Below are 16,590 nucleotides of genomic sequence, written 5' to 3'. Positions count from 1 at the left end.
ATAGATACAACAAATTGTTGAATTCCCCACAATGTTCCAGTCAGATTTACAGCCTTCCGTATTCATCATTCATGGTATAGTTACTTCATAAGATTGGAATAGAGAACCAGCTTTGCTGAGTTCACAACCAACAAACAAGAATGCAAACACTCTATACCTCAAACATTGTGAGAAAGACTTTATACTGGTACCAAATATGAATGAATATGGCCTGAGACCACAGGTAACCTCAAATACTGCCCTCAATTATAATGATGTTTTATGTAGTTTTATAGTAACAGAACAAATGAGTCCATAATTTAAGACACTTTCAAATATATATTGTTTTTGAAAAATCATTTGGCCATGTTGTAGAAAGCCTGGGAATTATTTAAGTGTCTCATGTTGTCCTAAAATATCTTGACTTTTGGTTTGATTATAAAGAACATTTTTGTACATTGCAAAAGTAATAATCTGGAAGTCACAGAAAAAAAGAAATTACAACTGATTGATTAGAAGGCAAAATCAGCCATAGATTATTTTGTGCTAGACAATCAACATTTCAGTGTTACACAAAGCCTGGAAATGCAGTCAACCAGCCTTCTGAGATGCTTCATGGCAGTGTATCAGTTTAAGCAGAAAACTTCTGTTGCCACCACTAAAAACCCTAAAAATATATGATGAATTATTCTAAAGACTGCCTATTTCCACAGAATGTTATCTTTCATGACTTTCAATGAGTTCCTATCAGGCCTCAGGAGAATAATATAGCACTTGGGAAAAAAGATACAGCCTAGGAGCCCTGTACTGGAGGTCAAGATTGATAAGACCTCCAAAACCACCATGATCCTTCCCTTACTACTGTGGTAGACTGGGAGGAAGGTGATCCAGACACTGCAGAAAATGAGCATACTGAATGTCAGGAACTTGGCTTCATTGAACATGTCAGGTAAATTTCTGGCCAAAAAAGCTACTGTGAAGGTCACTATGGACAAAGACCCCAGGTATCCCAGGACACAGTAGAACGCTGTGACTGAGCCCTTGTTGCACAGTATGATGATCTTACCATGTTCAGATTTTGAATCCTTGTCCACAAAGGGCGGCGATGTTCCCAGCCAAATTCCACAAAAGAAAATTTGTATAAGAGTACAGATCAGAATGATGAATTTGGGTGCCAATAATATAAGCAACCCCTTCATTCTTCTTCCTGGACTTGAGATCTTAAAGGCCAGAACCACTGTAATGGTTTTAGCCAAGACAGTAGACACAGCTACTGTGAAAACAATTCCAAATACTGTCTGTTGCAAGATGCAGATAGGTGTGTTCGGCTCACCAATGAATAGAAATGAGCAAAGAAAACAGAAAATTAGGGAGATGAGCAGTATGTAGCTGAAAGTAATGTTATTGGCCTTCACAACAGGAGTCTTTTGGTGCTTCACAAAAATCCCAAGAACAAGTGTGGTTAGTAGAGATAAGCACAGGGCAATACCAGAAAATGTCATCCCCAAGGAATTTTTATAAGTTAGAAATATCACTGCTTTTCGGAGGCAGTGGGTTCTTACTGTGTTGGCATAATGATCCTCTGGACACTTCACACAATCGTCAATATCTGGCAAAAATGCAATATCAAGTCATGAAATTTTCAGTGAATTTCTCTTATTTTTATACCTCCAGCTGAAATTAGGACTTTCTGAAATGTACGTCAATTATTTTTCTGGCCACTAAATTAAATGAATAATAGGTTACTTCTTTCAAGATTTTGTCTAATTAATAACATATGTCTTCTTTATGATCTAGTAAATAAATAGTTTTTGTCTTTTTTATTCATGTCTTTTTTATTCCCATATTGACAACATATTTATTTTCATTACATATTTAACAGGCATGGGATTTTCAAAAAATAAACAATATACTCATATCTAGAACATTGATTGTTCATGGCCTCTGTCAAACAGAATGGTTGGTATTCATGAGACAATAGTACTGTACCTTCCCTTGGCAGAGGAAAACTTTGACTGTCAAACCCTGCTTAATACTGTGGGGTATGCATTGACCAATGTGAATGCATCATCAATTAACAGCCACCCAAAACTTATGTCTTAATATTTTTGTCTTTGTATTGGTGATGTTTTTCAACTTAGCCAAACAAATCATTTTGAATAAGGAATGTCAATTGTGAAAATTTTACAATAAGACTGGCCAATGGGCAAATATGTGGAACACTTTATTAATTACCATTTGTTGTAGGAAAATCTAGGGGTTTGTGGAGAGTGCCAACCTCAATTTTTTCCTGGGTTGTGTTAACAAACTCAGGAAAATGAGCAATGAGAGCAAAATTGCAAACAACTCCTGTCTTTTTTTTTTTTGCTCTAGTCACTGCATCAATATTTTTGTCCTGAATTATTTCTATTACTTCTCTTCATAATAGACTATAAGCCCCTTTCCTTCTGAAATGCTTTTGGTTCTGCTATTTACAAAAGCAATGAAAAAGATAACATAGCATCTTTGGTGGAAGACATAATCTAGCATCAATTTGCAAGGATACAAAGAACATTTTTATTACACTAAATCTGACCTTTGGACCCTATAACAATTTTTTCAGTGAAATAGTGTTCAGTCATCAATATTTTACCACACAAGGTGACTTGCAAACTACAAAAACAAATGCAGATAATACATACTGTGTTTTATTAGGAAGCATCACACACACACACACACACACACACACACACACACACACATATGCTTGTAGTTGATGTGGTCCATAGTTATCATAGCTTGGTAGGGATGTTAGATAATTCTCTCCTTTGAAAACCTGCATCCTCTTTCCTGGCACCACATAAGTCCTCAGAGAGACACCATTTATATCTGTTATACTGCAGAAGTCTCTGGACCAAGTTTCTGAAGAGCTTGTCATTTTCAGAAATGGGGACTTAACCTCAGACCACTTGGGGGAAAATCTCTTGAACAGCCCTGAGCAACAACTCAAAAAAGCTTCTCAGGTTTACTATTGGGGTATTTGTTAGGTGATATTTGGCTTTTAGATGGACCACCCTCATATAAGATCAGAAAAGATTCACTAAAACACTGTATATTATCCTTTGCTGGCAAGTACCCACAAATGATTTGTCCAGTGCCAAATGGATAGTCCTGAAAATATACATACAAATAATATTTTATGCATGCAGTGTCTTGTGGTCATATTTCTTTGAATACTTCAACTCCTCTACATACTCTCATACTCTCATACCCAACAATATTCATATCCTCCATCTCTATGCCCCTTATTCCCTCCATCCCTCTACTCTTACCTAGTTCAGTTTATGCCAAGTATATTTGTATGGATCTTTCAGTAAAGTGTTATGGATACACTAGCAATCACAGCATTAAATAAAATTCAGTCTCCCTTTTCAAGTACCTAGCAAATATCATTTGCTTCCTAGATAAAGGTGGGCCTATCTAACCATCTTCCTTTCCACATACATGCTTGGATTTTAACTGCCTTTGATTATATTAATGTGTTAACTGGACCTGTTATTTCCAGAAAATGTTGTTCTTGAGGTCACCCATGACTTCACAATTTTCCCACTTCCTCTTCAATGAAGAAATCTTAATATTCAAAGAAGAGGTGTAACATAGACATTCCATTATGATGCAGTACCTCACGGGTTATCACTTCTCTGCACAAAGACCAGTCGTGGTTCCCAATTAATTTCTATAGACCACAAAAAGAAACTTCTCTGAAGAGGGCTGAGAGATATTCTAATCATGATTATAGCAATAAGTGACTAAGACTTATTTCAATGTAATATCAGTTTATCAGAATAAGTGTTGTAGGTTTTTCTTTGAGTACCAGTAACCAATCTAGCTACAGGACCTTGGTGTAGTTAACAGTGCCAATTTTTGGTGCAATCTCATTAACAGAGCCTTAAATCCCATCAGAAAGTTTTTGGTTTAATTTATAATATTAGAACCACTATTGAATAGTGCCTCCATTCTCCCAGCCAGCAGAGTAGCTGCTCACAGCTAGGTGAAATAAATAATTATATTTCCCCACAAGTAGTATGCTCTTTACCTTTGAGCTTTGTGAAAGCTAGAAAAAAGAGGGTGAATTTTACATGTCAGTACCTACTTGAATTCTTCATGTTTATGATTCATGTATGTGGTGTCATCATCAAGAAGTTCTTAACATCAAACTTGGGAGTATATGTGAGTAATGACAACATGCCATAATATCTATAGTCAATCACAATGTTTAGTATTGCTCAAACATATAACCTATTCCACATACTAGAATTTTTATTTGGTAACATGATGTATCTGTGTGAGATGTTACAATATTATAGGATGACTCTACTTAAACTCCCTTTATATGTGTATATATTTTAGGACTTCTACTATAATGCACTTCTATCTATTTTCAAAAGGTTTTTGTTAGTTGTCCTTCCATTTTCCATTTCCTCTATCCTTCCACTTTATTCCTTTCTATACCATTTTGTTCTTTCCCTGATTAATTATATTGTATCTCCCATTACTTGAAAGATAATCTCCTCTACAGTATTCCATAATAGCTTCATAACTTCTGTGAGTGTCTCAAACAGAATGCATATCTAGAACTTAAGAGATATGCACATATGAGAAAAATGTGATGTCTATTTTATGGGTCTACATTATATTACTAAAGAGGTGTATAGCAATGAGAGATAAGGAACTGGGGGTAGCCACCAGCAAGTCCCAGATGCCAAGAAAGCAAGAGGCCCCCAGGACCTAATGGAGATGAGATTAGCCACTGATGCCCAACAAAGGCAAGGAGAACCTGTAGAGACCATATCCAGAGGTTAGGCATCCCCCAGTTGGGGGATAGGGCCACCAATTCGTCTCTAAATTTTAATCCAGAATTGCTCTGTCTAAAGGAAATATAGAGACAAAGTGTGGAGCAGACACTAAATGAAAAGCCATACAGAGATTGCCCCATGTGAGGATCAATTCTATATACAGACACCAAACCCAGACATTATTGTGGAAGCCAAGAAGTGCTTGATGACAGGAGCCTGAAATAGCTATCTCCTGAGAGGCTCTGCCAGAGTCTGACAAATAACAGTGGTGGATGCTGGCAGACAAACATTGTATTGAGCACAAGTTTCCCAATGGAGCAGTTAGAGAAAGGACTGAAGGTGCTGACAGCTTTACAAGCCCACAGGAAGAACAACAATATCAACCAACCAGATCCCTAGAGCTCCCAGGGACTAAACCACCAACCAAATAGTTCAAATGGAGGGGCCCATGACTCTAGTCACATATGTAGCAGAGAATGGCCTTGTTGGGCATCAATGGGAGAAGAGGCCCTTGGTATTCTGAAGGTTTGATGCCCCAGTTTAGGGGAATGTCAGGGCAGGGACACAGGAGTGGGTGGGGGGAGCACCCTCATAGAAGCAGGGAGAGAGGGGATGGGATAGGGGTTTTCTGGAGGGGAAACCAGGAAAGGGGATAACATTTGAAATGTAATAAAATATCCAATAAAAATAAAATAAAAATTAAGTTAAAAACGACTGTTTCCAGTTTCATACATTCATTTTTGAGTAAGAAAATTTTATTTCTCTTAAGAGATAAATAATTTTCACTGTGAAAATGCATTACATTTTCACTCTCAATTCCCATGTTAATGCATATGTAGGCTATTTCCATTTTCTGTCTATTGTGAGAAATGCTGCAATAAACCTGGATGGGTAAGAATCTCTATAGTGTACGTTCATGTTCTTTGGGGTATGTGCCCAAACTTATTTGCAGCTATATCATATGGTAGGCTAGTTTAGCAGGCAACATCGTGGAGAAGCTCTATACTGGCGTGCATAATGGTTACACCTGAACTAATTCCCAGCAGGAGTGGATGAGTGGGTCTTGCCCCAGTCATCACTGGAATTTGCTGACACTTGTACTAGTTAGTAATGATGTCTGAGGTGCTTTAAACATATATCTATATGTTCCTCAGTCAAATCTCTCACATTTTAAGAAATGTGTATTTAGATCTTTGTTCCAATTTTTAGTTGTGCTGTTTGTTTCCTTGATGTTTAGTTTCTTCAGTTCTGTGTATATTCTAGACACTAACATTTGTCACACATATAACTCACAAGGATATTTAGTAGGCTTTCCCTTCAATAAAATAATGGTTTCATTTGCACCACATAAAACAATGCTGGCTTCTATAGGTCTGGACAGGTACTCTATCCTGTTGGCAGTAAATAAAGACTCCCCTTTGTGCAAATTTCCACAATGATTTGTTCTTTTTACTTTTTTGAATGACTGCCATCTTACTAGGTGTAAGACGGACTAAGAATCAAACTATTATCTACAGTCATCTGTCACCAAGGATTCATCTGTCACCAAGGATTCATCTGTCACCAAGGATTTATCTGTCACATACCAAGATTTTATTTTTTTGGATTTTTCAGATTTTGTCAGTAACTTCTATTTTATATTTTTGAGAAATGACTGCTTCTACAATGAACAGATTTCAGAGTATCAGAGAAAAATTATTGAAAAAACATCAGGATACATCACTTTGGATTCATCTATAGATATGTCTGTAGTTAAATTTCTGGACTAAAGGTTTTTGTTACTAGTCCCAGCCTAGCACTCCATAGTGTCTGCATCAATTTTAAAATGTCTTCCCTGGTTTCTCATCACAGTGGACTACAATTGTAACCCAAATAAAACTTTCCTTTTAGAATTGTTTTTGTTCATCGTATTTTATCCCAGCAATAGAAAAATCTAAGAAAGACATAAACATATGTCTTTGCAAACACAGGGCCTGAGCATTCCTGAGATAATCACGATGGCTAACAAGCAAAACTTCATGAAATTATAAGCACAGTGTCCAAGAAAGCAAACAGTGAATTTAGTGACGAGACAATCTATGGGGTGCAAGAAAACCTTTGCTTGATGTATATTTGAGACTTTAATACCTGAAATGTACAAAGAAATCAAAACAATAAATAAGAAATCAGAAAAAAATACTTCAGTCAATAAAATGGTATTTGTATGTGTCTATTTGTGTGTTTGTGTGTGTGTTTACATGTGTGTTTTAGTAATTCCTGACTGTTAATGTATGTGAAGGTGAACATGCCAAAAACTTGAATGACAAAGCATTTCTCCAAGAAAGCTTTCTCCCCATGCTGTATGTAATAGAGTTTTTAGTGTTTTTTTTCCTTACTGCGCTGTTTTAAAAACACATGTGTTTTTATAAATCCTACCTCCCATTTCTGCCAATCATCATGGCTTTTATTCCCTCCGAACTTTACTTTTCTAACTTTATTTGCTTTTTTAAGGTCCATTAAGTACATTTAATGCTTCCTTGTCATACATGAATGTAGCATCTTCCACTGGAGCATTGAAAGCTTCTTAGAAGATTTATGGCCAGAGAAGCTAACTTTGCATTCAGTATCAATTACCCTGATGTAGAGATGAATTTTTATGATCTAACAGCTCATCCATCCAGGTAGTTTTTCCATCTTGATGTCTGTGGTGTTTGTGCACGCAGCTACAGCTGGTTTAACATGCAGTTACATGTGTGCATCACCATTCTCACAATTAATAAATAGTTTTTGGCCCAAGTTAGGGAGACTCCCAGCAGACCAAGATAAGGGTAATACTAAAATTTAAGTTGATAACACAGTGAGCTTCACTAAGGTCAGTCACAGAAGTGATTACTTGCACAAGAACATATGGCTTATGGTTGTTTGCCCTTAATAGGCTCATATATTTGAATGTTTGCTCTGCAGTTGAAGAAACTACTTTGGTTTAGAAAATGCCAAGGTGGTGTAAACGATGTGTGATTAGGGTGGTGTTTCAGTTTCAAAATTGAACATTCTTTCTCAATCTGTTCTCCTCTCTCTCTCTCTCTCTCTCTCTCTCTCTCTCTCTCTCTCTCTCTCTCTCTCTCTCTCTCTCTCTCTCCTGTCTAACTACTAGATATATGCTCTCAGACATAGACACAACATGTTGACAGACTGTATACTCACCTGCTCCCCAGCATAATGTTCATGAACTCTATTTCCCTATCTACTCATGGAAATGGCATTGAAAATATTTAATCTTAATCTGGGATTTCTTTCTCCCATTGATCATTCAGTTCCCAGATAAAACATACACAACTTTTATTATGTAGAATAAGCCTTAATTATCACAGGAGTTTGGCAGATATCTATTCTCAATGCTATTATGCCTATTCCCAGCCAATATTCCCATGAAATATTTCTCCCTGATTAATGTGGGCTGCTCTTAACTCCAATTACCCAACCCAAGTAGCCATTGTATTAAGCATTTTACCCCATGCAGCTTCTTTTTATTTTTTCCATAATCTCTTCTGAGCCCAAGTCCAGGAACATGAAGACATGCCTATCTCAATTCTGCCCAGCTATAGGATGTAGGCATCTTTATTCACCAATCAGAATAACTTGGGGACAATGCTATATAGCATCCCTTGTGTCTATGTGCCGACCCTCTCTTCTCTGGGCAACCATATGAATGAGAGAGAACTGTGGCAATATTATTTCTGGATCTCTATTACTGTGCTCAGAAATGTTATTTACCCAAGAATTTCATTATTTCATGGTAATTGCTCAATATTTTTCTGCTGCATGTATATAATATTTCATTATCCATTCATCAGTTGATGGATATGCCAATTACTTCCTTTGAGTGACTCTTGTGAGTTAAACAGCAATGAACATACATACACAAATATCCTTGTAGTAGAATATAGATTCATTTTGCTGGGTTGATTTGGTGAGATAACAGTGCTCATTGATTTTCTCAACTTGACACAGCCTAGAAAAATATCTAGAAAGTGAGAATTTTAATTAAGAAAAGGCCAGCAATTGGACTAGATGGATGAAGCAAAGAAGTGCAGACCGACAGGAGCCGGATGTAGATCGCTACTGAGAGACACAGCCAGAATACAGCAAATACAGAGGCGAATGCCAGCAGCAAACCACTGAACTGAGAATAGGTCCCCTATTGAAGGAATCAGAGAAAGAACTGGAAGAGCTTGAAGGGGCTCGAGACCCCAAAAGTACAACAATGCCAAGCAACCAGAGCTTCCAGGGACTAAGCCACTACCTAAAGACTATACATGGACTGACCCTGGACTCTGACCCCATAGGTAGCAATGAATATCCTAGTAAGAGCACCAGTGGAAGGGGAAGCCCTGGGTCCTGCTAAGACTGAACCCCCAGTGAACTAGTCTATGGGGGGAGGGCGGCAATGGTGGGAGGGTTGGGAGGGGAACACCCATAAGGAAGGGGAGGGGGAGGGGGATGTTTGCCCGGAAACCGGGAAAGGGAATAACACTCGAAATGTATATAAGAAATACTCAAGTTAATAAAAAAAAAAAAAGAAAAGAAAAGGCCAGCATAAGGTTATACTGCAGAAACGCCTATAGTATATATCCTTGATTAGTGTTTGATGTACAATAGGCCAATTCAGTGTGTCTGCCTCTCCTGTGCAGTTGGTGTTTAGCTGTTTCAGTGTTCATGGATGGCAATGTATGCAAGCAGCATTTTCCATGGATTCTTCATAAGCTCTGGTCTCTAGAATTCTGCTTTCAATTTCTCCCTGAATTCACCCAGTGATGGAGGTTAACCTCAAATTTGTAACCTAAAGCAAACCACTTCCACACTTAGCTGCCGCTTTAGTGTTTTACCACAGCAATACAACCACACCTAAAGCAGCAGACATTTTCAAAATGAAGGAGGGCACACTCTCCTTCTTGTAATGCATTTTTCATTCATTTTTTTTACTGTTTAAAGGATTTAATTCTACTAGAGTTTCTCTTCCATAGTTTGATTTATTGTAATATTTTTGGAGATTTATTGTAATATTTTCTTCAGATTTGTTTCTTAGGGTTTTTGTTGTTGGTACATAAGACTTTTTTCTGAGATACTTTTGTGTCTGATTATCTTGCTGAATGTGTTCTTCTGTAATACATGTATTTTGGTGGGGTCTTCACAAATAATTCTGTCATTTGCAAGTAAAGATACTTTTATTTCTTTCTTATAATTTCATATTGCCTCTATCTATGTCTCTACTTCTGTCTTGTTTTATAGGTAAAATGTTAAGCCCCATAGGATAAAAATGTAGGTAAAAGTCAGCCCCCTCTTGTCCCTGTGTTAGAGGAAATATTTCAAATGTAATGATGGCTGTGGGCTTATATTTTGCCTTTATTGATATGTGTCTATTTTATGTCCACATTCTCAAGAAATTTTATCATGAGGAAAACTTGAATTTTTCCAATATATTTCCTGTTTCTAATTAAATGATCATGCAGTTTCTACATTTAAATCTATTCATTTGATTGATTACAAATAGCAACAATGTATTTTGAAACATTCCTCTATCACTGAGGTTAGGCAAACATTATCATGATGGTTATTTTGTTTATGTTTTTCAATTTATCTTGTAAATTCACCCAGAACCATTGTTTGTATATTAGCCTGGAATAATGAATTATTATCCTTCTGTAGGAGTTAGATTATTTGGTTTTGGTTAAATTACTCATTATTGTCAGGATATTACACAGTATGGTAATATCATACTGTGTAAGTTGGTATACTCATCAATCATAGTAATACAAAGAACAATTTGCCCAATTTTACTTCTCTTAATATTTGGAACACACCCATCTAAACTTACATAAATTTCTCTTAAAATGCATGTAGCATCGTTTACTTCATCCTACAGAACTTTGTGTACACAATTTTTCTGCTTTATGTCATAACCCTAAATGTTCATCTCTATAGATTTTCTTTCCTGCTTCTATGTTAAGTGGAGAGCAAACACCATGAATTTTCCACTAGATAAAACCTATGTGACATATTACTATATCTGAGACATATGAATTTCTTACTCTCCACGCATTTTGTTTGAGTATTTTGCCAGAATGTAGGTCTATACAACACATGAATATATTGCCCATGATAGTCAGAATATGGGTGACAGATTCCCTGGAACAATAGTTGTAGATATTTGAAAATGAGCATATATGTGATAGGAGCCAAAGCCCTCTATTCTAAAAGGCATACAATGTTCATAACTAGTAAGCTCACCCTCTAGTCCATATTCCAAATGTGAAATTCTCTAGAAGAAATGAATCTTAAACTTCTTTCACTTTATCAAATAGCATGTCCCAAATCATGCACGCCTTGCAGTAATGTAAAGCCAACAAATATTGGACTGATGTTATTGATTATAACCATTAATCTTGAACCCCAAACTTTAAAAATATACTGTGTGTAAATATCTAGAGCATCATTCATACTTTGGTACATAGATGAAAAATAAAGATGGAGCCTAGTTTACACCTATGCCTGGAGCTGACCCGTTCCCACAACTTTCTGCACCCAGATCCCCTGGGGAGGGAATGGGACTCTCAGAAGTGAAGACAATTCTGAGAGCACAAGGGAGACCACCACTTCTGCTCACATTCCTGGCAGAAGAGGAACCCGCCTGGAGCCCTCTGGACACAGGAACCTAGGAACAGTCAGAGACAGAATCCTTCCAGTCTCCACCTGTGCCCAGAGCTGAAAGTCACTCTCCAGGAGGGCTGACACACCTAAGAGCAGAGGTAAGGCCACCACTTCTGCTCTGAGGGAACCGGCTGGCACCCCCAAGACACAGGAATGGAAGAACAGTCTGGAAGAGGATCGTTCTGGTTTCTGCCTGTGCCCAGAGATGACCTGGTCCCAGTTTTTGTACACAGATTCCTCTAGGAGAAAGATGGCCTACAGGAGTGCTGACACACAGGATTACAAGAGGGTCAAGCTACTGTCAGAGACCACAAGACCAGACAAAAACAGAGATAAATAACCCTATGCTGAAAGACAAGTGTAGGAACCTAAGCAACAGAAACCAAGAATATTTGTCATTCTTAGAGCCCAGTTCTCCCACCACAGCACATTCTGGGTATCCTAGCACACCAGAAAAACAAGATTTGTATTTAAAATCACATCTTATGATGATGCTGATGGAGGACTTTAAAAGGTACATAAATAACTCACTTAAAAACTACAGGAAAACACAGGTAAACAAGTAAAAGCCCTTAAAGAGAAAACACAAAATTCCCTATAAGAATTATAGGAAAACAAAAGAAAGGATTGAACGAAATATACTATCTAAAATGGAAACAAAAATAATTTAAAAATCAGAAAAGGAAGCAACCCTAGAGATAGAAAACCCAGGGAAGTGATTAGGAGTCATAGATGCAAGCACCACCAACAGAATATAAGACATAGAAGAGAGAATCTCAGGGGCGAAAGATACCATGGCAAACATTGACACAATCATCAAAGAAAAAGCAAACTGCAAAAGGCTCCTAAACCAAAACATTCAGGATATCCAGGACACAATGAGATCAAACCTAAAGATAATAGGCATAGAAGAGAGCAAAGACTCTCAACTTAAAGGGCCAGTAAATATCTTCAACAAAATTATAGAAGAATACCTCCCTAACATAAAGAAAGAGATACCCATAAACATACAAAAGTCTACACAGAACTCCAAATAGATTGGACCAGAAATAAAATTTTCCCTGTCACATATAGTCAAAACACCAAATGCACAAAACAAAGAAAGAATATTAAAAGGAATAAGAGAAAAAGGTCAAGTAACACATAAAAGCAGACCTATCAGGAATACACCAGACTTCTCAACAGAGATTGTGAAAACCAGAAGATCTTGGACAAACATTATATAGACCCTAAGGAAGACAAATGCCAACCCAGGCTTCTATATCCAGCAAAACTCTGAATTAACATAGACGAAGAAACCAAGATATTCCATGACAAAACCAAATTTACACAAGATCTTTCCACAAATCCAGCCCTAAAAAGGATAATAGATGGGAAACTCCAACACAAGGAGCAAAACTACACCCTAGAAATAGGAAAATAGTAGTCTTCTTGCAACAAACCCAAAAGAAGAGAGAAACAGAAACATAATTCCACATCTAACAACAAAAATAACAGGAAACAACAATCACTAGTCCTTAATACCTTTTAACATCAATGGATTCAATTCCCCAATACAAAGACATAGACTAATAGACTGATACTTAAGGAAGACCTAACATTTTGCTGCATACACAAAACACACCTCAAAGTAAAAGACAGAGAACACCTTAGAGTAAATGGCTGGAAAATAATTTTTCAAACAAATGATCACAAGAAATAAGCTGGAATAGCCATCCAAATATTGAATAAAATTTATTTTCTATGAAAAGTTATCAAAAAAGACAAGGAAAAACACTTCTTATTTATCAAAGAAAAAATCCACCAAGACGAACTCTCAATCCTGAATATTTATACTCCAAATGAAAGGGCACCTATATTCATAAAAGAAAACTTTCTAAGGTTCAAAGCACATATTGCACCTCACATAATAATAGTGGGAGACTTCAACACCCCACTTTCATCAATGTACAGACACGGAAAGAGAAACTAAACAGAGACACAGAGAAACTAATGAAAGTTATGAAACAAATGGATTTAACAGGTAACTATAGACCATTTTATCCTAAAACAAAAGAATATATCTTCTCAGTACCTCATGGTACCTTCTCAAAACTTGACCATATACTTGGTCACAAAACAGGACTCAACAGATACAAGACGACTGAAATGATCCCATGCAGCCTATCAGATCAACAGAAACTGAGGCTGGTCTTCAATGACAACAAAAAACCTGAAAGCCCACATACACATGGAAGTTGAACTCAATGATAACCTGGTCAAGGAAGAAATAAAGAAAGAAATTAAAGACCTTTTAGAGTTTAATGAAAATGAAGGCACAACATACCCAAATTTATGGGACAAAATGATAGCGGTGATAAGAGAAAAACTCATAAATTTGAGTGTCACCAAAAAGAAACTGGAGAAGGCATACACTAGCAGCTTGACAGCACACATAAAAGCTCTAGAACACAAAGAAGCAAATACAACAATGAGGAGTAGATGGCAGAAAATAATCAAACTCACAGCTGAAATCAACCAAGAAGAAACAAAAAGATGTATACACAGAATCACAAAAACAGGATGTGGTTCTTTGAGAAAATCAACAAGATAGATAAACCCTTAGCCAGACTAACCAGAGGGCTCTGAGAGAGTATCAAAATTAACAAAATCAGATATAAAAAGGTAGCCATAGTAACTAAATTTTACAAAATTGGAAAGCCTAGACTCAACGATACTAGAAAATCTGGATGAAATGGACAACATTCTAGACAGATACCAAGTGTCAAAATTAAATCAGGATCAGATAAAACATCTAAATAGTCCCATATACCTCATAAAGAAATAGAAGCAGTTATTAAAAGTCTCCCAATGAAAAAAGGCCCAGGACCTGATGGGTTTAGTGGAGAATTCTATCAGACATTCATAGAAGACCTAAAATCAAAACTGTCCAAGATATTCCATAAAACAGAAACAGAAGGAACATTACCCAATTCCTTCTACGAAGCAACAATTATGCTTATACCTAAACCACACAAAATCCAACAAAGAAATAGAACAGCAGACCAATTTCCCTTATGAAAATGGAGGCAAAATTACTCAATAAAGTTCTCACAAACCGAATCCAAGAACACATCAAAATAATCATCCAGCATGATCAAGTAGGCTTCATCATAGGGATTCAGGGGTGATTCAATATATAGAAACCCATCAACATATTTCACTGTAAAAAAATTCAAAGGAAAAACATATAAACATCTCATTAGATGCTGATACATCATTTGATAAAAATTCAACACTCCCTCAGCTTAAAAGTCTTGGAAAGATCAAGAATTCAAAGCCCATACCTAAATATAGTAAAAGCAATAAACAACAAAACAGTAGGCAACATCAAACTAAACAGAGAGAAACTTGAAGCAATCCCACTAAAATCAGGGACTAGACAAGCCTAGCAAATATTTAAGTTGGTCAAAGGGATAGGAACTGGAAGGGAAGAAGTCAAAATATCACCATTTGCAGATAACATAATAGTATATTTAAGTGACTTCAACAGTTCTACAAGAGAATTCCTGATAACCAACTTCAGCAAAGTGGCTGGATATAAAATTAACTCAAACAAATCAGTAGCCTTCCTCTACTCAAAGAATAAACAGAGAAGAAAGAAATTAGGGAAATGACTCCCTTCACAATAGTCATAAATAATATAACACAACTTGGTGTGACTCTAACTGAGAAAGTAAAAGATCTGTATGACAAGAAATTGAAGTCTCTGAAGAAAGAATTGAAGAAGACCTCAGAAGATGAAAAGATTTCCAATGCTCATGGACTGGCAGGATTAATATAGTAAAAACGACAATCTTGTCAAAAGCTATCTACTGATTCAATCCATCTTCATGAAAATTCCAAATCGATTTTTCAGAGAATTAGAAAGAGCAATTTGCAAATTAATTTGGAATAAGAAAAAAACTCAGCATAGCAAAACTATCCTTAACAGTAAAATGACTTCTGGGGACACCACCAAGCCTGACTTCAAGCTGTATTACAGATCAATAGTGATAAAAAAATGTATGGATTTGGTAAAGAGACAGGCAGGTATATCAACAGAATAGAATTGAAGACTCAGGACAGTCACCAGGAACTCCTACATACCTGAGAGCAGAGCTCCCTGCTCCCAAATCCCTTGGGGGAGACAGCAGAACACCCAGAAGTGCAGGCCATCCTGAGAACACAGGACAGATTACCACTTCTTCCACACTTTGCCCACATCCCTGACCAAGAGGAAAGTGCATAGTGCTACTGGACACAGGAATATAGGAGCAGTCAGCAGCAGGTACCTGTAGTTCTGGTCTGTGCGGGGATGTGAACTGGACCTGGCACACAACTTCCTGTACACAAATCCTGTGGAAGAGGAAGCTGGACCCTTAGAAGTATGGACACGCCTGAGAAATCAGAGAAGACTACCCTCTGGCCACATTCCCAACCCAAGAGGGAATAGACGAGTGCCATCTGTGTCCCCTGGGTGCACGGACCTAGAAGCACTCAGGGGTGGGACACTTCTTGTTCCTGCATGTGCAGAGAGCTGAAAGAGCTTCATCAGGAATGCCTACACACCTGAGAGCAGAATACTCTGCTCCCAGAACCAGTTGAAAGAAAACAGGAAAGCAGGTCCACAGGAGTGCTGACACAGCAGGCTGCAGTAGGCTCAAGTCACTGTCAGAAACATCAAGACAAGCTGACACCAGAGACAACCGGATGGCAAGAGGTAAGCACAGGAACCTAAGTAACAGAAACCAAGATTACTTGGGATCATCAGAGCCCAGTTCTCCCACCAAAGCAAATACTGGCTATACAAACACACTGGAAAGGCAAGATTTAGATAAAAATTATGGAGAGTAAGAACATAAATAACTCCCTTAAACAATTACAGGAAAACAAAACCAAGCAGGTAAAGAAATTGAACAAAACCATCCAAGATTTAAAAATGGAAATAGAAACAATAAAAAAAGCACAAAGAAGAACAACCCTGGAGATAGAAAACCCAGGGAAGAGAGCAGGAGTCAAAGGTGCAAGCATCACCAACACAATACAAGAGATAGAAGAGAGAACCTCT

At 37.2% G+C, this 16,590-nt stretch overlaps 1 protein-coding gene across 2 annotated transcripts in view; it reads right to left on the bottom strand.

Annotated features, from left to right (window-relative positions):
• Positions 1–680: 680 nt before the first annotated feature.
• Vom2r79 (vomeronasal 2 receptor, 79) overlaps positions 681–16,590 on the bottom strand; it is a 49,657-nt gene continuing 33,747 nt past the window's right edge. For both annotated transcript variants that reach the window (NM_001099504.1, XM_087565067.1), the window contains 1 exon segment: positions 681–1,588. In NM_001099504.1, coding sequence (NP_001092974.1) covers positions 681–1,588 — 908 coding nt within the window.

The sequence above is a fragment of the Rattus norvegicus genome, chromosome 9 (genome assembly GCF_021556685.1).
Source record: "Rattus norvegicus strain SHRSP/BbbUtx chromosome 9, alternate assembly SHRSP_T2T, whole genome shotgun sequence".
NCBI classification, from domain to species: domain Eukaryota; kingdom Metazoa; phylum Chordata; class Mammalia; order Rodentia; family Muridae; genus Rattus; species Rattus norvegicus.
Note: the sequence above shows the minus strand (reverse complement) of the source record. Positions and strands in the feature narration are given on the sequence as shown.